The following is a 27,608-nucleotide window of genomic DNA, read 5'->3' on the forward strand; positions in this document are numbered from 1 at the left end:
CCCTTACAATTTTGTGGAGCTCAGTTCTTTCCTGATTATCTCCTCCTGGGAGAAGATTCATTTGGGCAGCACGGTTGGCGTGGGGGTTAGCGCGCCATTACAGCCCCAACAATCGAGACTGGGGGTTGAATCCCACACTGTCTGTAAGGAGTTTGTACGTTCTCCCCGTGTCTGCATGGGTTTTCCCCGGAGGCTCCGGTTTCCTCCCACTGTTCAAAATGTACAGTGGGTGTAGATTAATTGGGTTAAATTGGGCGACATGGGCTTGTGGGCCAAAATGGCCTGTTACTGTGCTGTATGTTCAAAATTAAAAATTAAGATTCAAGAATCCTTTATTGTCCTGAAATAAAAGCAGTGTAATATTAAACTGAATTTGCTTTAATTTACTGTAAGGCAGACAGATTTGCCAGCGGCAGAAATTGCCTGAAGGGCCTCCTACAGTCAGAGAAAGAGAAATAAGAGAGAGTCCCCAAGTACCCATGGATTCGCCTCCAGCGCTCCCACAGCCACACAGGGTCCAGTGCAAACCATCAGCAGCCCGAGCTCCAGATCTGATCTCCTCAGCAAATCCCGGTTCAGATACCTGGTGCTCGAGTCAGTCTCCAGCAGTCCACCACCTGATGTGAGACCCTTAACTACAGTCTCCAGCGGTCCGCAACCTCCGTGGGTTCCTCACCTTGAGTCGCTAACAACCCGCCACCTGTGTGTTCTTCCACTGCAGAAACCCCTAATGGTCCACTGCCGTGGTCACCATCATAGAAGTTGTCTCCTCTGTTGCTTCTTCTCGGACAGGGGTGGGGTAGGTGATCTCCTTTTCTGGTGCCCTGCTCCAATCCTCTGCTTCCCCAGAGTCTGCGACCCCTCGTGGTTGTTGCCCATTGTAGGTGCTGCCATCTTGGGCGCAGGTCCCAGCGGTTGCAGAATTTTTAAATAGAACCATCGTCAGCTCCATTAACAGGTTGATTAGTCTGAACAGAGCTGACGGCAGTAGGACTGGGCAGTTGGACCCTGTGGGAGTGCTGTAACTCTGCTCCCTACTCTCGAGTCTGCCCAGCTGCCATTACAGAAGTTCTGGCAGAACATGCTCCATCCAGGGCAACATAAAGAGTTTGAACATACACTTGGACGGTCTTTGTCTTTCAGCAGATTCCTGGTGGAAGTTACTGGAAAAGCCACCTCAGCTTGGCCGCACCAAGAGTCACAGAAACAGGCCGTTCAGCCCAACTTGGATATGCAACTCAGACCATCACCCACACCCCTCTCCCTTCCATCAACTCCGCCTACAACTCCTGCATCCTTGGAAAAGCAGCCAACATGGATAAGACTCATCCCCATCCCAGCCACATTCGCTTCACCCTCTCCGCGCCCCCCCCCCCCAGTAGGAAGAGGATTCATTAGATCGGGATCACACACCCCGAGATTCAAGGACAGTTTAATTCCCGCTGTTATCAGACTCCTGAATGAACCTCACAAGCAAAATGACATTGCCTTTCCTCCATCCCAACAGATCCCTCTCAGTAACTCTGCACCATGCCTTACTTATTGTACTCTGTATGAGATGTCTCGCTTGACCTGCTGCAAAACAACCACTATCCCTGCATCTTGTGACATGACGATAAATCTGAATGAATTTCGTGCCAACATTTTTGAAGCACTGTATCTGTTCCCGCCTCTACTACTTCTTCTGGTATACTCATTCCACACACCCACCACCCTCCATGAGAAATGACCTTCAGATCTCCTTTAAATCTCCCCCCACCCCTAAACCTATGCCCTCCAGTTTTTAATAAGCTCTATTCTGGAATCAAAACTGTGACTATCAACCCATCTACTTTTAAATTTATTTTTTTTAGATGTACAGGGGTAACAGGCCCTTCCGACCCATGAGATCGTGCTGCCCAAATACCACCAATTAACCTCCAACCCTCACACGTTTTGAACGGTAGGAAGAATCCAGAGCATCAGGATGAAACCAACACAGACAACGGATAAATTCCTTACAGACAGTGCCGGATTTGAACCTGGATTGCTGACGTTGTAAGGGCGTTGCACTATTACATGTCCCTAATGGATTTTTATAAACCTCTACAAGGCTGCCCTCCCCCCCCGCCCACCCCCTTATCTCCTTCGCTCCAGAGAATAGGGATGGCAATGCTTAGTGTAGTGGTTAGTGCGATGCTACAGTGCCAGCGTCCCAAGTTCGATTCCTGTGCTGTCTGTAAGGAATGTTTACACTCTTCCTCCAGGCGCTTCAGTTTCCTCCCACCCAATCAAAACGTATGGGGTTGTAGGTCACTGGGGTACTTGGTGGCAAGGGTGTATAGGCCAGAAAGGCCTGTTACTGTGATATATGTCTAAAATTAAAATTAAATAATCCTAACCTCTCCCAATAACTCAAGCCCTCCAGTCCTGGTAACATCCTGGCGAAAGTTTTACACAACCTCTGAATCACATTTCTGACTACAAATTTGGACTGTTTGTTGAATATAGTCCAGGTTTACTTTTTTTAATTAACGTTATTGTCAAATTAGTCATGATCATGTTACTGTTTCCTTTCCTTCGAGGCAGTGGAGGATGCTTGGCCCATCAAGCCTCTGCTATCTCTTGGAACAATTCCTTTCCCAGCAACCCATTCTTTCCCATTTCGACTCGCCTTCCACTCACCAGCATTTGGTGTAGTCTACATTGGCAGACTTACCCACCCACTCAAACGTCCTCGGGGTGTGAAAGGAGAGGAAAACACGAAGAAGACGAAAGAGACCGCGGATGCTGGAACTCAGAACAAACGCCATGCTGGAAGAACACAGTGGGTCAAACAGAATATAGAACATTCCAGTGCAGTACAGGCCCTTTGGCCCATGATGTTGCGACAATCTATATAAACCTACTCAACAATCTAAACCTCCCCTACCTCACACCCATAACCTTCTATTTTTCTTGCATCCATATGCCTGTCCAACAAGAGTCTTTTGAATGACCCTATTTTACCAGCCTCCACGACTAACCCCAGTAATGCATTCCAGGCACCCATCATTCCCTGTGTAAAAAAAACTTAGCTCTGACATCTCCCCTAAACTTTCCTCTGTTCACCTTACACAGATTATTCTCATTGCTATTGTTGCCCTGGGAAAAAAAGCCACTGGCTGCCCACCCTAACTATGCATCTCATAATCTTGTAGACTCTATTAAGCCACCTCTCATTCTTCTTCGCTCCAAAGACACATTCTCCGACCCAGTCAACATCCTGGTGAATCTCCTCTGCACCCTCTCTAAAGCTTCCACATCCTTCTGTAATGAGGTGACCAATATTCCAAGTCTACTCTAACCAGAGATTTGCAGAGCAGCAAACATTACCTCTCAATGCTTGAACTCAATCCCTCACTTAAGAAAGCCATAAGCCTTCTTAACTACCCAATCAACCTGCACGGCAACTCTAAAAGATTAGTGGATTTTCATACCTCTGTTCTTCCACACTATTAAGAATCCTGCCATAGACTATATACTCCACCTTCAGGTTCGACCTTCAAAAATATATCAGTTCACACTTATCTGGATTGAACTCCATCTGCCATTTCTCTGCCCAACTCTGCATCCTGTCTAGATCCTGTGGTAATGTCAGCAACTGTTCACCCTATCCACAACTCCTCCAACCTTTGTATTAACCGCAAACTTAATGACCCATCCTAATTCTTCATCCAAGTCGTTTATAAAAATCATGAAGACAAAAAGGTCCCAGGACAGATCTCTGTGAAAGTCCACTAGTCACTGACCTCCAGGCAGAATACATTCCATCCGCTACCACCCTCTGCTTTCTGCAGGCAACCTAATTCTGAATCCACAAAGCCAACGTTCCATGGATCATAGATGTGATTGGAAGATGTTGGGATCTTTGTGAGGTGCTGCCTCAAGGAGGCAGCCAACATCATAAAGGACCCCCATCACCCTGGTCACAACCTCTTCTCACTGCTGCCTTCGGTCAAAAGTTTCGGAAGCCTGAAAACCAGCACCTCCAGGTTCAAGAACAGGTTTTATCCAAGAGCTCCCAGGCTCTTTAATTTTTGGAAATTTTATTTTACTTATAAGCCGATTCCAGGCATTTTAGATCCATGCTGCTCAATTATACCCAATTATCATTGAACGTCTTCTTTCAACTCTAACCATAAACTACTCTAGGACATATTGTAGTATTTGTAGTCACAGTATGAAACATAGAAACATAGAAGATAGGAGCAGGAGTAGGTCATTCGACCGTTCGAGCCTGCTCCGCCATTCAACGAGATAATTGCTGATCTTAAAGTTCAGTACCCCTTCCCCGCCTTCTCTCCGTAACCTTTAATACCCTTATACTGAAGAAATAGATCTAATTCCCTCTTAAATAGATTTAATGAACCTGCCTCTACTGCCCTCTGTGGCAATGACTTCCACAGATTCACCATCCTCTGGGTCAAGAAATTCCTCCTCATCTCAGTTCTAAATGGTTTGCCTATTATCCTCAAACCATGGCCCCGGGTTCTGGATTTTCCCATCCTTGGAAACATCCCATCTGCATCCATTCTGTCCAGTCCTGCCATAATTTTATAGGTCTCTATGAGATCCTCTCTCAATCTTCTAAACTCCAGCGAGTACAATCCCAATTCCTGCCATTCCAGGTATCAGCCTGGTGAATCGCCTCTGCACTCCCTCCATTGCAAGAACATCCTTCCTTAGATAAGGTGACCAAAACTGCACACAATACTCCAGGTGGGGTCGCACCAAGGCCCTGTACAGCTGCAGTAAGGTATCCTTGTTCCTAGACTCAAACCCTCTTGCTATGAAGGCCAACATACCATTTGCCTTTTTAACCGCCTGCTGTACCTGCATGCTCGCCTTCAGAGACTGGTGTACAAGTATCCCTAGGTCTCTCTGCATTTCTCCATCTCTTAATCTATTGCCATTCAAATAGTAATCTGCCCTCCGGTTTGTATTACCAAAGTGGATAGCCTCACATTTATCCACATTGTAGTGCATTTGCCATGGATCTGCCCAGTCCCTCAATTTATCCAAATCACAATGGAGCTTCCTGACCCCCTCTTCCGTGCACACAACCCCTCCTAGCTTAGTGTCATCTGCAAATTTGGAGATATTACATACAATCCCCTCATCCAAATCATTAATGTAAATTGTGAACAGCTAGGGTCCCAGTACAGATCCCTGTGGCACCCCACTGGTCACCGCCTGCCACTCAGAAAACGAGCCATTTATCCCAACTCTCTGTCTACTACCTACCAGCCAGTTCTCAATCCACATCAATACTTTGACCCCAATCCTACGAGCCTTGATTTTGGAAGCCAGTTGTTTATGCGGGAACTAATCAAAGGACTTTTGGAAGTCCAGGTACACCACATCCACTGGCTCTCCCCCATCTATTTTACCTGTCACCATCTCAAAGAATTCCAATAGATTTGTCAAGCACGATTTAAAATTCCACGTTGACTCCGTCTGATCCCTTCTCTGCTACTCATATGCTCTGCTATTACATCCTTAATAATGGATTCCATCATTTTGCCCACTACTGATGTAAGGCTCACCGTCCTATAATTCCCCACTTTTTCTCTACCCCCCTTTTTAAATAGTGGGATAACATTAGCTACCCTCCAATCCATGGGTACTGATCCTGAGTCTATCAAGTTCTGGAAAATAATTCTTAAAGCATCTGCTATCTGAATGGCCATTTCCTTGAGTACCCTAGGATGTAGATTATCAGGCCCTTGGGATTTATCTGCCTTCAATCCCATCAATTTCCCCAAGACCATGTCCTTAGAGATACTGATTTCTTTCAGTTCCTCCCTTGCATTAGTCTCTATGTTTCCCAACATCCTTGGGAGGTTATTTGTATCCTCTCTTGTGAAAACAGAACTAAAGTAAGAATTTAATAGGTCTGCCATTTCCTTATTCCCCATTATATATTCCCCTGATTCCGAATGCAAGGGACCTACTCTGGATTTCACCAATCTTTTCCTCTTGACATATTTATAAAAGCTTTTGCAGTTGGTTTTTATATTTTCCGCAAGCTTACTTTCGTAATTTATTTTTGCTCTCTTGATTAATCCCTTTGTCCTCCTTTGGTGCATCTTGAACTGCTCCCAGTCTTCGGTTGTGGTACTTTTTTTGGCCAATTGATATGCTCTCTCTTTGGACCTAATGCTGTCTCTAATTTCCCTTGTTATCCACGGTTGAGTCACCTTTTTTGGTTTATTTTTATGCCAAACCGGTATAAACGATTTTTGCAATTTCTCCATTAGATCTGTGAATGCTTTCCATTGTCTATCCACAGTCAACTCCCCCATAAACACCACCCAATCAATCTTACTCAACTCCCGTCTCATACCATCATAATTCCCTTTATTTAAATTCAGGACCTTAGTCTCGGTTTTAATTTCTTCACTCTCCATGTCGAGTGAGAATTCGATCATATTGTGATCGTTCCTACCCAAAGAGCCTCGCACAACAAGATTGTTGATTAGCCCCTTATCATTGCATAATACCCAGTCTAAAATGGCCTGCTCCCGAGTTGGTTCCTCGACATATTGGTCTAGATAACCGTCCCGTAAACATTCAAGGAATTCCTCCTCCTCTGTATTTTTACCAATTTGACTAGTCCAATCTATATGTAAATTAAAGTCTCCCATGATAACAGCTGTTCCCTTATTGCACGCTTTTCTAATGCCTTCCCTCACCTCTACACTACTATTTGGAGGCCTATATACCACCCCCACTAACGTTTTCCGCCCCTTGCTATTCCTCAGTTCTACCCATATAGATTCTGCATCTTATGAGTTAATATCCTTCCTGTCAATCATGTCGGTCCCTTCTCTCACCATCAATACTACCCCACCCCCTTTTCTTTCTTGCCGATCCCTCCTAAATATCGTATACCTCGGGATGTTAAGTTCCCAGGCTTGCCCACCCTGCAGCCATGTTTCTGTAATCCCAATCAAATCATATTTGTTTATCTCAATTTCCACAGCCAATTCATCTACCTTGTTCCGAATGCTTCTTGCATTAACATATAAAGCCTTTAGATTTGCTTTTCTCACTCTCCTTGCTCTTTCTGAGTTTTTACATTCGCTGCCTAACCTAACTTTTCCTGTTTTATCTTTTCTGTCCTTTGCCCTATCATACAGGTTCCCACCCCCCTGCCAAATTAGTTTAAACCGCACGCGACGGCTGTACCAAACCTAGCTGCCAATTTATTGACCCCTTTTGGGTTTAGGTGTAACCCATCCTTCTTGTAAAGGTCATGCCTTCCCCAAAAGAGATCCCAATGATCCAAGAAGCCAAAACCCTGTCCTTTACACCAGCCCCTCAGGCACACATTCATTTTTCTTAACCTTCCATTTTTGTCCTCATTTGCACTTGGCACAGGTAGCAAACCAGAGATGACCACCCTGGCTGTCCTATTTCTTAGTTTCTGTCCTAGCTCTCTGTAATCCTTTTTCAGTACTTCCTCCTTTTTATCTATGTCATTGGTACCCACATGTACCAAGACATCAGGCTGTTCACCTTCCCCTTTTAGAATACCCTGGACCCCATTTGAGATATCTCGCACCCTTGCACCAGGGAGGCAGCACACCATGCGGGCATACCTATCTGGCTCACAGAATCTCCTGTCTGTATTTCTGACAATGGAGTCCCCAATGACCACTGCATTCCTCTTTACCTTTTGGTCCACCACGCCAGGCTCAGTGCCAGCGACCTGGTCACTGCTGCCAGCTTCTGTCAGGTCATCTCCCTCAACAGCATCCAACAAAATATACGTGTTACTGAGAGGGATATTCACAGGTGTGCTCTCCATTTTCCTGGTATTTTTCTTCCCTCCCCTGACAGTTACCCACTTACCTGACACATCTGGTCTTGGGGTAACTATGTCCCTGAAAGTTGAATCTATCAACTCCTCACTCTCCCTTACCAGCCGTAGGTCCTCAAGTTGCAGCTCCAGTTCCCCAACTCGGTCCTTAAGGAACTGCATCTCGGTGCACCTGACGCAGATGTGGCTATTTGGAAGGGTGGGACTCACCCATGGTTCCCACATCTGACATCCAGTACAAAGCACTAACCCCATAGGCATGACTGAGCTAAAATAATGCCACTTACCCTTCTCCTCGCCCACTTTTGCCTAAGCCTGTTGAGCCAAAGGCTGGAAGTCCCACTCCTTCAGTGCCCCACTCACTCATTGCGCCGCTCCTCGCTGGCCGCTCCCTCCCCTTTTACTCCTTTTACTGGCCCCTTGACCAATTAACCCAGTCACTCTCTCCAAGCTCCTGCTCCTCTGACTCACAGCTCAAACTCCAGCTGTTGCCTCCTCTGACTCCCAGCCCAATTTGAGTAGGCCCAAGCCCCAGTAAGCCCTTGTATTTAACTGCTTACCTCCACATCACTCTCTCCGAGCTTCTCCTCCTTCGACTCCCAGCTTGAATTAACATATAGATTGGACTAACCAAATTAGTAACTCCAGCTATTTATTCTACTCACCCTCTGATGCTGTCTCTTGGCTCCTCCTCCTCTCACCCAACACCAGGCACTGACTCACTGTCTCCTCCGACCCCGAGTATGACAACACCAAGTAAGAATGTCAGTGCATTGGTACATTGTACTTAGGTATATGACAATAAACTCACATCTCACCTTTCCAATTGTGGGAAGGAGGCCAAAAAGGAAGGCCCAAGATATATCTACACAAACTTGCCATGGGACAGGGAGCTGGAGTTATTTGGACACAGCTGGATTTAAAAGGAAGTTGGATGAGTTTGTGAGGATGGAAGGAGTGGACAGCAAGATGCTCACCTTGAGCAGAAAATCTGGTATGGGCCACACTATCCCATGTCTCCCTGTGCATTTAAGGGAGAGGCAGGTATCTGAATATGTCTTAACCATAAGATACAATTCCAGAACTAGGCCATTCAGCCCATTGACTCTGCCTCACCATTTTAACATGAGCTGATCCATTCTCCCACTCAGCCCCACTCCCCCGCCTTCTCCCCATATCATTTGATACCTTGAATACTCAGATCCCTGTCAATCTCTGCCTCAAATACACCCAATGACCTGACCTCCACACCCGCCCGTGGCAGCAAATTCCAGAGGTTCACGGCTCTTTGGTTAAAGAAATTTTTCCGCATCTGATTTAAATGGGTACACTTCAATCCTGAAGTTGTGCCTTCTTTTCCTTGACCTCCTTCCATGGGAAACAAGTTTGTCACATCTACTCTGTCTAGGCCTTTAAAGATTCAAAATACTTCTATGAGGTCCCCCCTCATTCTCAACTCCAAGGAGTACAGTCCCAGAGCCGTCAAACGTTCCTCACTTGCTAATCCCTTCATTCCAGGAATCATTCTTGTGAATCATCTCTGAATCTTGTCCAATGCCAGCACATCCTTTCTTAAATAAGGAGCCCAAAAGTGTACCCTGTACTCCAAGTGAGGCCTCACCAGTGCCTTAAAAAGTCTCAATGTCACATCCCAGCTCTTATACCTATTCCTCTAGATATGTATCCCAACATTGCATTCGCCTTCTTCACCACCTACTCAACCCGGACGTTAACCTTTAGCATATCCTATACCAGGACTCCCAAGTCCCTTCACAACTCCGAGTTTTGAATTTTCTCCCCATCCAAATAATAGTCTGGCCTTTTACCAAAGTGCATGACCGTATACTTTCCCACATGGTATTTAACTTGTCACTTCTCTTCCCATTCTCCTGATCTACCTAGCTCTCTGAAGTCTCCGTTTCCTCATCACTACCTGACCTTGCACCTATCTTTGCACCATGTGCAAATTTAGCCACAAAGCTGCTTTATTCTGCAATCCAACTCATTGACATGCAATGGAAAATAAAGTGGCGCCTGGGGGCTCATCCGGGTCCTATGGTCCTGCCCTTGCGTTAAAAATGACCCAATTTCACTATTACCTCAACCAATCTGCTGGAAGGCAAATTCAGAAGAAAGTCTTTGTAAATTTGCACCTGCATGTGATCAAACCACCACAAAGAGTTAACCATATACAGTAAAAAACCCATGTCTGGAATTCAGCCTCAAGCAACTGGCAAAAAAAAATTGCGGAAAATAAATACCGTAGTTAAAAATACGCGTCTAAAATTGGCGCTCCTTGCCATTAGTTCTCCAATCATGCCACACACAAACTCAAGCAACTGGAAAATTCATTTATCCGGCATTTAATGATTCCACCCCCCCAAACATGCTGGATACCGAGGGTTTTACTGTACTTGGCACGGTCTTCTTTCCAGTCTCCAATATTAAATATTTTGCAGTGGACTTTTTAATTGGCTGTTGTCCTTACTTTTCAAAGCAATTTGTTGCCAGCTCACAATAAATTATATACGGGTCTCAATTCTAAATGGACATGAAAGTATTCATGAAGCTTCAAATCCGATTTAATCATGTTGCTCCTTTGATTTCCAAGGCTTCATTCGATCTTATGCCCAATTATCAATCAATACGATGACAAGAAATGCAAATGTCAGGTTAATGCAGTGGGGGCTGTGCTAAGTGAAGAGAAATTAAAACCTCTTTTCATATCAAAAATTTCTTAAAGAGCTCATAAAATTTCAATTAAATTCTCTTTGGAGATGTGCTAATAAACAAAGATCTTCTCTTCATAATAAATATTTTCCAGCATCTCACAACTCATTATTATTAAACTCATCAGAAAAACATTAAGGCTGTCAGAAAGCTTTGATGAGTTTATTGAAGGGGGTCAAAAGCCTCGAGTCCCAGGCCAGTGGCTGAAATGGCACCCGAAGAGGCCATTCAGCCCACTGTCTGTGTGCTTGCCCTTTCGTGAGTACCTGCCAATTGCTCCCAAGCCGCCTGCTTTTTTTTCCCTTCGATTTTTGATCTTTTGAAAGCTTTCCCTGAAGCTCTTACCTTTTTTAAGCAGGTGCGTCCCAAATCACAACTCAATGCAATAAATAAAATATTCCCTTTTCCCCTTCATGAATTCATGCAAAGAAAATTAAAATAAGATTAGAAAAGTGGCTGGCAAGACCGCAAGAAGCAAATGGTTCAAAAACTCTTTTAATTTTTATTTATAATTAAATATTTATTCAGTTGGTCTTTTAACTAGAGCAGAAAATGCCTTGTGTTTTACTGTGTGAATTCAGTCATAGGCCAATTGTTGGTCAACAAAGCTCTTCAACTTTCGAAAACTGTGGCTACAGGAAAACAATAGTTAAAATTAACTGGCTGTGGTTTGAATTAATTTTTAAGAAAAAAATGAAGTATTTGTTTCACACCCCCTCCCCTCCATCACAACCCCTCCGCTCCATCCACTCTATCACACTCCCCCTTCCATCACACCCCCTCTGCTCCATCCACTCCATCACACCCTCCACCCCTCCATCACACCCTCCCCTCCACCACACACTCCACCCCTCCATCACATCCCCCTCCCCCTCCACCACACACTCCACCCCTCCATCACATCCCCCTCCCCTCCATACACTCCATCACAAACTCCACCCCTCCATCACACCCCCCTCCCCTCCATCACACACACTCCACCCCATCATCATACCCCCTCCCCTCCATCACCCCCCTCCCCTCCATCACCCCCCTCCCCTCCATCACCCCCCTCCCCTCCATCACCCCCCTCCCCTCCATCACCCCCTCCCCTCCATCACCCCCTCCTCTCCATCACCCCCCTCCCCCCATCACCCCTTCCCCTCCATCACCCCCCTCCCCTCCATCACCCCCCTCCCCTCCATCACCCCCCTCCCCTCCATTCACTCCATCACACACACTCCACCCCTCCATCTACTCTATCACACACCCCTCCCTTCCATCAACTCCATCTACACCTCCCACTGTCTCAGAAAAGCACCCAAAAGCCCCATCCAACCCTGTCCACTCTCTTATCACTCTCCCTACTCTCATCCCACTCTGTCTATACCTCTCATAATCTTGTAAACCTCTATCAAACCTCCCCTCATTCTTCTTCACTCCAAATAATAAAGTCCTAACCTGTTTAATCTTTCCCTGTGACTCAGGTCGTGAAGACCTGGCAACATCCAATTATTCTTATTGACATCTTTCCTGTCGTAGGTGACCAGGACTGCACACAGATATTCCAAATTTGGCCTCACCAATATCTTAAACAACTTCAACATAACATCCCACCTCCTGTACTCAATATTTCGATTTATAAAGGCTAAGATGCCAAAAGCTTTCTTTACAACCCTGTCCACCTGCGACACCACCTTCAGGGAACAATGTACCTGTATCCTCAGGTCTCTTTGCTCCTCTGCACTCCTCAGTGCCCGACCATTTACTATGTATGCCCTACCTTGGTTTGCCCTTCCATAGTGCAATACCTCACATTCGTCTGCATTAAACTCCATCTGCCATTTTTTGGCCCATTCTCTCAGTGGGTCCAGATCCCTTTGCAAGCGTTGAAAATTTTCCTCTCTGTCCACAAGGACTCCTAACTTTGTGTCAGATCATTAGTGTGGTGAATTCGGGCTCAAATTTGAATTTTAAGAATAAGTTGGATAGATACAAGGATGGGAGACGCCTGGAGGTTAATGGCATTAGCTGAATAATGGTCAGCACAGACTAGAAGGGCCGAATGCCCAGTTTTCTGTGCCAGGGTGTTCTAATAGGCCTTCGGCCCAACTCATCCATGGCAACCCAGTTGGCATTCTGTGCTAGTTTCATTCACCTGCATTTTGGTCCACTTCTTTCCAAACCCTTCCTGACCAAAATGCACTTTGAATTATGGAATTGCACCCATTTCTCCAAGGGTGGTCCCAGTGACACCTCGTACAGCTGAATCTTCAACTCTAACAGACCTGTTGGATACCGAGATTTCCCTCCCATTTTTTAATGATTTAAATTTTATTGAGTTCTTAAAAAGTTTCCCCAAACCCTTGAGTCAGTGTTAAAAGTTATGTAAATCATAAGGTTACAAAACATAAACTTATCCATAAAACAGAAACAAATATGGCAGCAAAAAAAATCAATATATAACCTTGAGTCTATTTAAATAAGAGAAAAAACCTGCTGTTCATTAATCCACCATTCTCATCAGCTCCCCACAAGAAACCTAGATATTTGTCCCATTTTTGTGTAGAGATGTGTCCAATTTATAAAACTGTGAGACATGTTCAAACGCTGAAACTTTGGCCATTTCTGAAGTTTATTCCTGAAATGATGGTTCCCGCAAGTATTATTTGCCTTCCCATCAGTATTCTTGTCCGAATCCAATTTTCAAAGTATTTATCCCCAAATAACCCAAGTGTGTCTACCAAGACAAAGAGCCTGGGGCAAAAAGGAATTTGTCCCTCCCACTCTATGAAAATGCATGGGGCCAATATCCCCCAGGACAAACCTGGTTCACCGTCACCACAGGAGCAAGGTGTGCTTGGAACGTACTCCTCCGATCTGTGATTGGCTCGCCGTGAGCCATTGGTGGGAGTTCCATGTCTGAAAGAGGACAGAACTGATGAGACACAGGTATACAACCATGCTGGCAGATCACAACAGGAACACTGGAAACTTCCTCAATGATACAAGGTTGGGGAACAGTATTCCAAGCAACCTGGGTGCCCTTGTATAAGTCACTAAAGCAAACATACAGATGTAGTTGTGTAGTGTGGAGGGTCATGTGAACCCTCCGGGTGGAACCTGGTCGGAATCTTCCACATCTGTCAATCAAGGTCGAGACCGCTCACCTTGCCCTCGCCACTAGCTCCTTTAATCACCTGTCCTAGCTTGGGCATACCTGGACTGGCCCCACTGACCTGGACTGGCCCCATTGACCTGGACTGGCCCCACTGACCTGGACTGGCCCCACTGACCTGGACTGGCCCCACTGACCTGGACTGGCCCCACTGACCTGGACTGGCCCCACTGACCTGGACTGGCCCCACTGACCTGGACTGGCCCCACTGACCAACAGGGGGAGCAGCTTGGTCTCTTCTTCCTATGGAACGAACCCAAGCTCCACACCAGGTAATGAGCCAGAGACGACAATGGACAATCAATCCCAGTTTGTGTGCCAGTTAGTTTGGGGGGCGGGGCTTATTGCATTGCCTACTAACCAACTATTAGAGGAGTTAATCAGAGTGCAATATCTGCACTGACCGGCCCCAGGGGTTGCTGGGTCTGTATCGCCTGTGCAGCTGCACTACCTGTATCTGAGTGGGGGAGAGGGCGGGCGGGGGAGAGATGGTGCGAGCTGGGGGGAGAGAGGGTGGGCGGGCGGGGGGGAGAGGGCGGGCAGGGGAGAGCGCGCGTGTGTGTAAATGAGAATGTGTGTGTGCGAGAGGGCCCAAGAGGTCCCTATGGTGACTTTCCCTCACGAGTAAATAGGGATTTTTTGTTTTAATCCATTGGTGTCCACACTCGTTGCTTCTCAGACCCATTGAACTTGTTCTTCACATCACAAGCAGACAATTAGATAGGGTGCCAGAGGCTTGATAGAGTCACAGAGTAACACAGCAGGGAAATGGGGGCCTTCAATCCATAATTATGGGAAAGATATCAATACAAATGAAAGAGTGTAGAGTAGATTTAGAAAGATGCTACCTGGACTTGAGGAATGAGTTACATGGAAAGGTTAAACAGGTTAGGACTTTACTCCCTGGACCGTAGAAGAATGAGGGGAGATTTGATTGAGGGATTTAAAATTATAATGGGTATAGATAGAGCTTTTTTCACTGAAGTTGGGTAAGACAAGAACCAAAGGACATAGGTGAAGGATGAAAGGTGAGATGTTTGGGGAGAACACTGGAGGGAACTTCTTCACACAGAGAGTGGTGGGAGTGTGGAATGAGCTGCCAGCTGAAGTGGTGAATGTGGGCTCGATTATGATATTGAAGAAAGATTTGAATAGGTAGATGGATGGGGGGAGAGGAGGGATTATGGTCTAGGAGCAGATCAGTTGGACTAGGCTTAATAATAATTTGGCATAGACTAGAAGGGTCAATGGGCCTGTTTTGGTGCTGTAATGTTCTATCCAGTTGATGAGTCAGATCTGGAAGGTAGTTCTGGAGAATTAACCATATTTTATTTGACATTTTCTTTCACCTCTGGAGAACCACAGTCAGTGCCAGCTCAGAGAAGTCCCATTGATCCCGTGCCCCATATCCCTGCAACTTGTTCTGGAACATAGAACAGTGCAGTACAAGGACAGGGCCTTTGGCCCTAATGTCTCTGTTGAATTCCTTCACATAGAGCAGTGGGAGTATGGAATGAGTTGCCAGCTGAAGTGGTGAATGCGGACTTGATTTTGATAATTAAGAAAGATTTGGACAGGTTCATGGATGGGAGGGGTATGGAGGGCTAAGGACTGGGTGCAGGACAGTGGGACTAGGTAGAGTAATAGTCCGGTTTAGACAGGATGGGCCAAATGGCCTTTTTCTGTGCTGTAGTGTTCCATGATTCTATGGTTGAGGGAGGAGACCCTGGAGCTGAAGACCCAGCTGCCAGTGTGGAGTACGGGAGCTGGGCACCCCCAAAGGTCCACGGAGACTTTGGGCGGCAACACAAGGCTTAGAAAACATGGAGAGCAGAAGGGCACTCAGCCCTTTGAACCTGCTGCAGCATTATCTTGACACCACCCTCCTGCTCTCTTCCTACCGACAGGGCGGGAGGAGGTTGCAGAGTTTGGCCAGACCACGAGGAAATTTGAAAACCACAATTAGAATCTTCAAGCTGAGGTTTGATCTGAACTAGTAGTTCCCAAAGTGGGCTCTGCTGCCCCTCTGGGGGCAGGGGAAAGATCCAAGGGGGCAGTGAGGAGAAAGGGGGCGGTGAATGTTTGTTTGTTTCTTGATGATATGCTCTGTACATGACACTCGCCACATTCACATCTGCGAGGGCCAAGGCTCCAGGTTTGTAAGGATGTCAAATTATATCAGATTGTTTCTTTTCTTTGGCTTGGCTTCGCGGACGAAGATTTATGGAGGGGGTAAAAAGTCCACGTCAGCTGCAGGCTCGTTTGTGGCTGACAAGTCCGATGCGGGACAGGCAGACACGGTTGCAGAGGTTGCAGGGGAAAATTGGTGGGTTGGGGTTGGGTGTTGGGTTTTTCCTCCTTTGCCTTTTGTCAGTGAGGTGGGCTCTGCGGTATTCTTCAAAGGAGGTTGCTGCCCGCCAAACTGTGAGGCGCCAAGATGCACGGTTTGAGGCGTTATCAGCCCACTGGCGGTGGTCAATGTGGCAGGCACCAAGAGATTTCTTTAGGCAGTCAGATTGTAATGTATATTTAAATGACGTATAAATACATTCACCCCCCCCCCCAATTTTTGACCCCAAGAACCCGCCCATTAAGGTCCCAACAGCTGATCCTCACCCTGTCTGCCCATTCAGCCCCCGACAGCTGTCCCTCGCCCCGTCCACTTGCCCATTGAGCACCTGATGGCTCGAAGACAATGTAGTTACAGTTGAGATGTAAATTTACCCTTTCATATTGGTTTACAAAAAGTTTTATTTGTGAAATACATTTGCTTCTATATATATCTCCTAGAACGCTTCCACCAGCGTTATCTCCGCTCCATCCTCAACATCCATTGGAGCGCTCACACCCCTAACGTCGAGGTACTCGAGATGGCAGAGGTCGACAGCATCGAGTCCACGCTGCTGAAGATCCAGCTGCGCTGGATGGGTCACGTCTCCAGAATGGAGGACCATCGCCTTCCCAAGATCGTATTATATGGCGAGCTCTCCACTGGCCACCGTGACAGAGGTGCACCAAAGAAAAGGTACAAGGACTGCCTAAAGAAATCTCTTGGTGCCTGCCACATTGACCACCGCCAGTGGGCTGATAACGCCTCAAACCGTGCATCTTGGCGCCTCACAGTTTGGCGGGCAGCAGCCTCCTTTGAAGAAGACCGCAGAGCCTACCTCACTGACAAAAGGCAAAGGAGGAAAAACCCAACACCCAACCCCAACCAACCAATTTTCCCTTGCAACCGCTGCAATCGTGTCTGCCTGTCCCGCATCGGACTCGTCAGCCACAAACGAGCCTGCAGCTGACGTGGACTTTTTACCCCCTCCATAAATCTTCGTCCGCGAAGCCAAGCCAAAGAAAAAAAGAAAAAAAAGTGTTAGATTAGTTGCTATTTGAAATTTGTGGTTGACCTAATACCAAGAGAGAGATGTGTGTTCGTTGTATGTGTGTTGTTGTGGGTGGGGGGGTGGACACTAGGGATGTGGCCTGGAAGCCAGGTGGCAACCTAAACAAGTTTGGGAACAACTGATCTAAACAGCAGACATCTCCATTCGGTGAGCACCGGGTGGTCCACAGCAGAAAGATAATCAATGCATACTGGGATGAGGGATTTTACGATGAGTTTAGGGAGAAAGATGACTAAAGAGTGCAGTGGGGTGGTGAGATCCAGCTGTAACAAGGCCCTGGATCAGTGTTTCAATGGTAACAGAGGCAGGAAGGATCTATTCCTCCTTCGGACTGCTTCTTACAACCTGCTCTCCTGTTAACCACAGAGTTCGTGATCATTTCTCCGATCGGATACACTACATTCCAAGTGCACTGCAACTGAAAGTCAGGAGTTTCTTATCCCAAAGCCGTTGGAAGCAAAGGCTTCTTGGACACTCACCATCCGAATTTCTGGAAGAACTCTCCTTCAGGGCAACTTGTTGAAGAGGTGACTGGTTGGAAAGGGAGCATCCAAAATGATCCACTTCAAGCTCCTCTGCTACCCACCCTGCATCTTGAGCTGAGGGAAACAGATCGCATCTAAAACAACTCGTACTAAAGGAAGACTCCTAAGTAGCACAGCCTTGCAGTGCTTAATTTGCTTAAGAATTTAAATATCGACATTCAGCATGATAAGAGGGCCCTTCCAGCCACGAACCTGTGCCATCCAAATACCCTCAATGAACCTACTAACCCCATACACCGTTTGGACGTGGGAGGAAACTGGAGCACCCGGAGGAAACCCAAGGAAACATGGGGAGAATGCACAAATTCTTACAGACATACAAGGGATGAGTGTAATGGTTAGTGCAACATTCTTAGAGCGGCAGTGACTTGGGCTCGATGGCAGCCCTAATGGAGCCAGTGTAGCAGCAGCGCTGCCACTGGTGCTGACCTGCGGGGAGTGAGGGAGTAGAGATGCAGTGCTCCCACGGGGTCAGGCCACCCAGTCAACTGCCATCTGCTCTGAGTGGTCTTTGATCGGCCTGTTAAGGGAGCTGACGGGGTTTTTATTTGAAATCCCGTGACTGCGGGTCTGTGCCAGATAGCGGTGCCTATTAATCAGAAGCAGGCCACAAGGGGGCTGCAGATTCTGGAGAAGTGGAGGACTGGAGCAGGGAGCCAGAGGACGGGAAGATCACATACCACCTGAGAGGGAGAGGTGGAGATGACCCACGGGGACAGTGACCAGAGAGGGGGTTCTGTGGCCGAGGCATGCGGTGGGCTGCTGGTGACTCGAGGCAAGGAACCCGTGGAAGGTGTGGGCTGCTGGAGACCGCTGTCAGGAGACTCGCGCCAGGCTTTAGGCTGCTGGAGACTGGCTCAAACTGGCTGGTGGGGTACTGGTATCGGAACTGGGATGTGAGGAGGTACTGAGGGCACTGGAGGGTCCGTGACTGTGTCGGAGGTTCAGATCTGGAGCTCAGGTCTCCAATGATCTGGACTGGACTCTGTGGCTGCGGGGACTGCGGCAGTGCTGGAGGTGAATCTATGGACACTCAGTGACTTGTGGGGGAGTGGGGGGGCGGCTCTCTTTTGCTTCTCTCTCTCTCTCTCTCTCCCCTCTCTCTCTCCTCTCTCTCTCTCCTCTCTCTCTTCTCTCCTCTCTCTCTTCTCTCCTCTCTCTCTTCTCTCTCTCTTCTCTCTCTTCTCTCTCTCTTCTCTCTCTTCTCTCTCTCCTCTCTCTCTTTCTCTCTTCTCTCTCTCTCTCTTCTCTCTCTCTCTCTTCTCTCTCTCTCTCTCTTTCTCTCTCTCCTCTCTCTCTCTCTCTTCTCTCTCTCTCTGTAAGGGGCACAGGCAATTCCTGATGGAGGTGAATCTGTCTGCCTTGCAGCAGGGAAAAAAAAATTTCATGTAATGCGACACTGTTTTATTTCTATGACAATAAATCTTGAATCTGGTGCTATCTGTAAGGAGTGGACATTCTTCCCATATCCCCCTTCCCTTCAAAAACATACAGGGGTTATTAGCACAGGCTTGTGGGCCAGAAGGGCCTGTTACCGTGCTGCATGTCTAAATATAAATTCCTTACAGACAGCGTCAGATTAGAACTCGGGTCACTGGCATTGTAATAGCGCCATGCTAACCGCAAACCTGTTATAGACCAGGTAAAGAACGCAGAGGGAGTGAATACAGCCAGATCCATCACAGGTTCTGACCTCCCATCCATTACAGACTGCTCAAGAAGGCAGCCAACATCATAAAGGACCCCCATCTCCCTGGTCACAACTGCTTCTCACTGCTCCCTTCTGGCAGAGGTTCGAGAAGCCTGATGGCTGCTCCCATCAGGGATAAGATCCAGGAGGATCAGAACCAGCCCCACCAGGCTGAGGAACAGCTTCTTCCTACGGGCAGTGAGAACGGTGAAATGCTCCCACTGACCCTCCGAGACTCTCATACTCATGAAACAATATTTACTTGAAGTATGAATACTTGTCCTACATATGTATTGTTCGTCTGTATGAGTGTTATGTCTGGTTGTGTGTCCGTGTGTTTTGCACCGAGGACCAGAGAACGCTGTTTCATCAGGTTGTACTTGTCCAATCAAATATTGATTAGGTGTCTTTCCCTTTGCTACATGAGGACACTGTTTGACCTGTTGAGCTTCTCCAGCATTTTGTGTGTTATTTACTTCAACCACGACGTCTGCTGGATTTTGTGATTTACTTCTGACTACTTCACAAAGTATCTGCCCAGCTGCAGTAACTTCAGTGCATCTGTACTTTGTACATGTGTATGACAATAAACTCCTGATTATAAACCAATGATCTACCCAGAATGCTAACGTTATTCCACTCTTCAGTTGCTTCCCGACCTGCTAGATAGTTTGACCATTCCACATTGATTTTGGCTCAGAAAACGGTGCCACAAACTGTGCTGGAGAAACTCAGCAGGTCACACAGCATCCAAGGAAGTAAAGGATATCCAAAGTTTTGGGCCTGTGCCCTTCGTCAAGGTGTGAGTAAAACACAGGCAGGTGCCCAAATAAAACCACAAGGGGAGGAAAGGAAGAGGAGTATGGGGTAACAGGTAAAAGGCTATATCTGTATAATCTGTGGATATAGATGGGAGGGGAGAAGAAGAAGGAAGCTGGAAAGAGATAGGGAGAGGCTCTCTGAATGGAGAGGGAAGGGAAGCCCATCTTAATGCCATCTGGTTGGATAGTGCCCAGAAGGAACATTAGTTCCTTCAATTTGTGGGTGGCATCGGTTTGGCAAGGCACCAGCCATGGACAGACATGTTGGTGTGGGAATGGGGTGTGGAATTGAAATGGTTGGTCACTGGGGAGATCCCTGTTATTTCAGCAAACAGAGCAAAGGTGCTCAACAAAACATTCTCCCAGCCTGTTTCCAGTCTCCCCAAAGTAGAGAAGGCCATAATGGGAGCAACGGATGCAGTATATGACCTCTGCAGATTCACAAGTGAAGTGTTGTGGAACTTGGAAGGACTGTCTGGGGCCTCAAGTGGTGGTGAGGGTGGAGATGATGGCACAAGCGTAGTATTTCTTGTGGTCACAGGGGAAGGTACAAGGTGGGGGTGATTGGTGGGAAGGGATGCAGACAAGGGAATGACAGAGGGAGTGGACCCTGTGAAAGGGGGAAAGGGTATGATGTGTCTGGTGGTAGGATCACATTGTAGGTGGCGGGAATTGCGAAGGTTAATATGTTGAATGCAGAGGGTGTGGTGGTGGTAGGTGACGACAAGTGGAATCCTGACCTTGCTGTGGATTTGGGAGGAGGGGGCCAGGGCAGATGTGCAGGAAATAGAGGAGATGAGGGTAAAGGGCTGAGTTAATGGCAGTAGAGGGGAAGCCTGCTTTTACTTTAGAAGGGGGGCATCTCAGATGTTCTGAACTGTAAGGCCTTGTCCTGGGAGCAGATGCATTGGAGGCAGGAGGAATTGAGAGAGAGGAATAGAAGAGGTGTAGTCGAGGTAACAGTGGGAGCTGGTAGGTTTGTGGAAAATATCTCTAGCGCAGCCGTTGTCAATGGGGATCACGACACATTAAGGGGCCACAGTCATTTTTACTGTTTTCTTTTTATGTAGTTGGTAGGAGAGAAGTACAGAAGAAACCAAAACTTGACTGCTTCACAGGGAAGGGAGCCCATAAACCTTAAGCTGGGCCCTAAGGGGGCCATAGCCAAAAAGAAAGGCTGAGAAGGGTTGAGATAGAGAGTTGGTCTGAGATGGAGACTGAGCGATCTAGGAAGGGAAGAATGCTGCCAGAGATGGACCAAGTGAATTTTGAGGGAGCATTGGATTTCGTTGACATTGACTTGTTGGGCCAAATGGCCTCTTCACTATTGCAAGAGATATGAAATTAAAGGAAGATTTTAGTTGTGTAAACTAAAACACTATAATGAATCTGGAACAATCATCATAACATCTGAACAGCAAAGCATCAAAGGAGACCAGAATTACCTGCTCCAACAGACTGGGATTTCACTTGCAGGAAGTCCTGGATCTTCTGGGCCCAAAGAAACAGGATACAATCTCCAGAATTTTTCCTTAAACAGATGCATTGAATCAAAGACATGGCCATGTGCTCATTATTCATTCCCTGCCCCTTCTGTTATGCAATCTAATTGGGGCCACTGCATCCCATCCCATATCCCTCCAACCTCTTCCCCTGACAAACCCCTTCCCAATGAAAGGTGCCCTTGAATCTACAGCTGGCACAGATTCATGCCACAGGTCCAAATCGGAACCATTCCCATTGCCACAAAGGCAATTTTTACCAATTGTATTATATTGGGTAATCCAGAATCTATGCCAATGTCCATGAGAACATGGACAGATATGTTGGCAAAGGAATGGGACAGGGAATTGAATGGATGGCCACTGGCAGATCCACGCTATTGAGGTTGACATCAAACAGAGCTAAGATGCTCAACAAAGCGATCTCCCAGTCTGTACCCAGTCTCTCTGATGTAGAGGAGACTACAATGGGACCACTGAATGCAGTAGATGACCCCTGCAGATTCACAAGTGAATTCACAAGTTGATTCAATTGGAACGACTGTTTGGGGCTCCAAATGGTTCGTGAGGGAGGAGGTGTGGGTACAAATGGAGCATCTCCTGCGGTCACAGGGGTAGGTGACATGGGGCAATTGGTGGGGAGGGAGAAGTGGACGAGGGAGTCACGGAGGGGAGGGGATTATGTGTCTAGTGGTAGAATCATGTAGCAATGGCGGAAAAGGATTGCTTTGATGCTGTCATTGTGCCCTCTTGCCCTGGAACAGTGATTCTAAAGCTTTTTATTTCACCACTCACACACCACCTTACTATAGCATCCAATGTTCATCATCCATCACCTCTCCTCAGACCATCAATCATCTACCCGACCTTACCATCTCTCCTCTTTATACTGGATACCTTTCCCCTTCATGTTCAGTTCCAATCAAGGGTTCTGAGACACTGAATTTCTCTAGCAACTCTGATTCACGATTCAATTTATTGTCATGTAATAACAACAGGGAGATATTACACAAAATAGACAGATTCGCCATTGGCAGAAATTGCCTGAGGCATCTTACAGTCAGAGAAAGAGAGCAAAAGAGAGCTCCCCCCACCCCCCAAATCACCGAGTTGCCGTGGAATCGCCCCCAGTGCTCCCACAGCCTCTGCAGCCACACAGAGTCTAGTCCAAACCACTGGTAACCTGAGCTCCAGATCCAAACCTCTGATACAATTGGGAACCCTTCAGTGCCCTTGATCCCTTCTCGTATCCCAGTATCGATACCTGCTACCCCTTCAGCCAGTCTCCAGCCCATCTCCAGCAGCCTGTGGTGTTTCCTCGCCCTAAGTAGCCAGTAGCCCACTGCCTGTGCGCCCTTCAGCCGCAGAGCCCCCTCACTGGTCAGCCGCCGTGGTCATCGTCCCCTGGTCATCTCCTCTGCTTCCCCTTCTCAGAAGGGGGAGATGGTCTCCTCGGTTTCTGGTGCCCTGCTCCAGTCCTCCACTTCCCCAGATTCTGCAACCTCTTATGGCTGCTGAGGCACCACCACCTTGAGTGTAGACCCCACGGTCGCAGTATTTCAAATAAAACCACCGTCGGCTCCATTAACAGGCCCTTTAAAGCCTGTTGTGACCGACGGCCCTCGGACTGGACAGTTGGACCCCACGTGAGCACTGTAACTCCACGACCCTCTGGCGGCAGAGCTGCCATTCAAGCCTCAATTTTCCAGCATTTTCTGTGCTTTTTACTCCAAATTCCGAAATCTGCAGTCTCCTGGACGAGCATTCTCAATCTCTGGGATGCTGCTCAAAGTTTATGGGCTCCCCTTCCCCGTGAAGCAGTCACATTTTAGTTTCTTCCCTACTTCGCGAAATGAAAAAAAAAAGGCTTAACATAGAAACATAGAAGATAGGAGCAGGAGTAGGTCATTCAACCCTTCGAGCCTGCTCCGCCATTCAACGAGATCATGACTGATCTTAAAGTTCAGTACCCCGTCCCCGCCTTCTCTCCGTAACCTTTAATACACTTATACTGAAGAAATAGATCTAATTCTCTCTTAAATATATTTAATGAACCTGCCTCTACTGCCCTCTGTGGCAATGAATTCTACAGATTCACCACCCTCTGGGTCAAGAAATTCCTCCTCATCTCGGTCCTAAATGGTTTGCCTATTATCCTCAAACCATGGCCCCGGGTTCTGGATTTTCCCATCATGGGAAACATCCCATCTGCATCCACTCTGTCCAGTCCTGCCTGAATTTTATAGGTCTCTATGAGATCCCCTCTCAATCTTCTCAACTCCAGTGAGTACAATCCCAATTAGCGCAATCTTTCCTCCTAAGTCATTCCTGCCATTCCAGGTATCAGCCTGGTGAATCGCCTCTGCACTCCCTCCATTGCAAGAACATCCTTCCTTAGATAAGGTGACCAAAACTGCACACAATACTCCAGGTGTTGTCTCACCAAGGCCCTGTACAGCTGCAGTAAGGTATCCTTGTTCCTAGACTCAAACCCTCTTGCTATGAAGGCCAACATACCATTTGCCTTTTTAACCGCCTGCTGTACCTGCATGCTCGCCTTCAGAGACTGGTGTACAAGTATCCCTAGGTCTCTCTGCATTTCTCCATCTCTTAATCTATTGCCATTCAAATAGTAATCTGCCCTCCGGTTTGTATTACCAAAGTGGATAACCTCACATTGATCCACATTGTAGTGCATTTGCCATGGATCTGCCCAGTCCTTCAATTTATGCAAATCACACTGGAGCTTCCTGACCCCCTCTTCCGTGCACACAACCCCTCCTAGCTTAGTGTCATCTGCAAATTTGGAGATATTACATACAATCCCCTCATCCAGATCATTAATGTACATTGTGAACAGCTGTGGTCCCAGTACAGATCCCTGCGGCACCCCACTGGTCACCGCCTGCCACTCAGAAAACGAGCCATTTATCCCAACTCTCTGTCTTCTACCTGCCAGCCAGTTTTCAATCCACATCAATACTTTGCCCCCAATCCCATGAGCCTTGATTTTGGAAGCCAGTCGTTTATGCGGGTCCTTATCGAAGGCCTTTTGGAAGTCCAGGGTAATACACCACATCCACTGGCTCTCCCCCATCTATTTTACCTGTCACCATCTCAAAGAATTCCAATAGATTTGTCAAGCACGATTTACCTTTTGTAAATCCATGTTGACTCCGTCCGATCCCTTCTCTGCTAGTCATATGCTCCGCTATTACATCCTTAATAATGGATTCCCTCATTTTGCCCACTACTGATGTAAGGCTCACAGGCCGATAATTCCCCACTTTTTCTCTACCCCCCTTTTTAAATAGTGGGATAACATTAGCTACCCTCCAATCCATGGGTACTGATCCTGAGTCTATCAAGTTCTGGAAAATAATTCTTAAAGCATCTGCTATCTGAATGGCCACTTCCTTGAGTACCCTAGGATGTAGATTATCAGGCCCTTGGGATTTATCTGCCTTCAATCCCATCAATTTCCCCAAGACCATGTCCTTAGAGATACTGATTTCTTTCAGTTCCTCCCTTGCATTAGTCTCTATGTTTCCCAACATCCTTGGGAGGTTATTTGTATCCTCTCTTGTGAAAACAGAACTAAAGTAAGAATTTAATTGGTCTGCCATTTCCTTATTCCCCATTATATATTCCCCTGATTCTGACTGCAAAGGACCTACTCTGGATTTCACCAGTCTTTTCCTCTTGACATATTTATAAAAACTTTTGCAGTCGGTTTTTATATTTGCCGCAAGCTTACTTTCGTAATTTATTTTTGCTCTCTTGATTAATCCCTTTGTCCTCCTTTGGTGCATCTTGAACTGCTCCCAGTCTTCGGTTGTGGTACTTTTTTTGGCCAATTGAAATGCTCTCTCTTTGGACCTAATGCTTCTACTTTAATGTGTTGTGCCTCCTGTTGAGAATGTCTGTCCTGGGCCATAAGAGACAGGAGCAGAATTTGGCCATTTTGAGAGTGTGAGTGGGGTGTGACGAGTCTTTTAATATGTTGGCTGTTTACTAAGGCAGCAGAGTTATACATGGTAGCAATGGAGGGGAGGGGGTGTGTGTGATGGAGTCGATGGAGGGGAGGGGGTGTGTGTGATGGAGTCGATGGAGGGGAGGGGGTGTGTGTGATGGAGTCCATGGAGGGGAGGGGGTGTGTGTGATGGAGTCGATGGGGGGAGGGGGTGTGTGTGATGGAGTCGATGGAGGGAGGGGGTGTGTGTGATGGAGTCGATGGAGGGGAGGGGGTGTGTGATGGAGTCAATGGAGGGGAGGGGGTGTGTGTGATGGAGTCGATGGAGGGGAGGGGGTGTGTGTGATGGAGTCGATGGAGGGGAGGGGGTGTGTGTGATGGAGTCAATGGAGGGGAGGGGGTGTGTGTGATGGAGTCGATGGAGGGGAGGGGGTGTGTGTGATGGAGTCGATGGAGGGGAGGGGGTATGTGTGATGGAGTCGATGGAGGGGAGGGGGTGTGTGTGATGGAGTCAATGGAGGGGAGGGGGTGTGTGTGATGGAGTCGATGGAGGGGAGGGGGTGTGTGTGATGGAGTCGATGGAGGGGAGGGGGTGTGTGTGATGGAGTCGATGGAGGGGAGGGGGTGTGTGTGATGGAGTCGATGGAGGGGAGGGGGTGTGTGTGATGGAGTCAATGGAGGGGAGGGGGTGTGTGTGATGGAGTCGATGGAGGGGAGGGGGTGTGTGATGGAGTCGATGGAGGGGAGGGGGTGTGTGTGATGGAGTCGATGGAGGGGAGGGGGTGTGTGTGATGGAGTCGATGGAGGGGAGGGGGTGTGTGATGGAGTCAATGGAGGGGAGGGGGTGTGTGTGATGGAGTCGATGGAGGGGAGGGGGTGTGTGTGATGGAGTCGATGGAGGGGAGGGGGTGTGTGTGATGGAGTCGATGGAGGGGAGGGGGTGTGTGTGATGGAGTCGATGGAGGGGAGGGGGTGTGTGTGATGGAGTCGATGGAAGGGAGGGGGTGTGTGTGATGGAGTCGATGGAGGGGAGGGGGTGTGTGTGATGGAGTCGATGGAGGGGAGGCGGTGTGTGTGATGGAGTCGATGGAGGGGAGGGGGTGTGTGTAATGGAATCGATGGAGGGGAGGGGGTGTGTGTGATGGAGTCAATGGAGGGGAGGGGTGTGTGAGAGTTGATGGAGGGGTGGGGGGTGTGTAGGAGTCGACGGAGGGGTGGGGGGTGTGTAGGAGTCGACGGAGGGGTGGGGGGTGTGTAGGAGTCGACGGAGGGGTGGGGGGTGTGTAGGAGTCGATGGAGGGGTGGGGGGTGTGTAGGAGTCGATGGAGGGGAGGGGGTGTGTGTGGGAGTTGATGGAAGGGAGGAGGTGTGTGTGGGAGTCGATGGAAGGGAGGAGGTGTGTGTGGGAGTCGATGGAAGGGAGGAGGTGTGTGTGGGAGTCGATGGAGGGGAGAGGGGTGTGCGATGAAGTCGATGGAGGGGAGAGGATGTGTGTTTGAATAAAGTTGTGTTTGTATAAAATGGCAGTGCCCAGGATGAAGAACTAGCTGATGCTGTTCACTGCTGGGGCAACTCTCCCAAAGTGTCTCCCTATCCCCTGCCTGGTAAGAGTCTTTATCTTTATTAGTATATTATTAAGTATAGCGGTGAGGCTTTATCTGTAAACTTGGGGGAGAGGGAGTGAATTATGTCAGTGGCACAACTAGTGTTAGTAACTAGCACAACGTTGTCACAGTGTCAGTGACAAGATTTAGATTTTGTAAGTTACGGGAACTTCTTGATTAGCATGAATGAGCCCAGAGGACCCCAAAACCCAGCAGCAATAGATCTTCACCAAGACAAATGGTTACTTAAACAAAAGTTACCTTTAATTATTTTTAAACATGAAAATAGAATCAAACTTGAACTTATCTCTATTAACTCACTTTACCTAACTTAACCCA

General features: G+C 47.5%; 1 protein-coding gene across 2 annotated transcripts in view; it reads right to left on the reverse strand.

Moving 5' to 3' along the window:
* impact (impact RWD domain protein) overlaps nucleotides 1–27,608 on the reverse strand; it is a 92,726-nt gene that overhangs the window by 38,812 nt on the left and 26,306 nt on the right. For both annotated transcript variants that reach the window (XM_069922588.1, XM_069922589.1), the window contains exons 5-7: nucleotides 21,636–21,721; nucleotides 17,614–17,733; nucleotides 13,383–13,477 (exon numbers count right to left, since the gene is read on the reverse strand). In XM_069922588.1, the coding sequence (XP_069778689.1) occupies nucleotides 13,383–13,477; nucleotides 17,614–17,733; nucleotides 21,636–21,721 (301 nt within the window). The remainder of the gene's footprint in view (nucleotides 1–13,382; nucleotides 13,478–17,613; nucleotides 17,734–21,635; nucleotides 21,722–27,608) is intronic.

This window comes from Narcine bancroftii, chromosome 2 (assembly GCF_036971445.1).
Source record: "Narcine bancroftii isolate sNarBan1 chromosome 2, sNarBan1.hap1, whole genome shotgun sequence".
NCBI lineage: Eukaryota > Metazoa > Chordata > Chondrichthyes > Torpediniformes > Narcinidae > Narcine > Narcine bancroftii.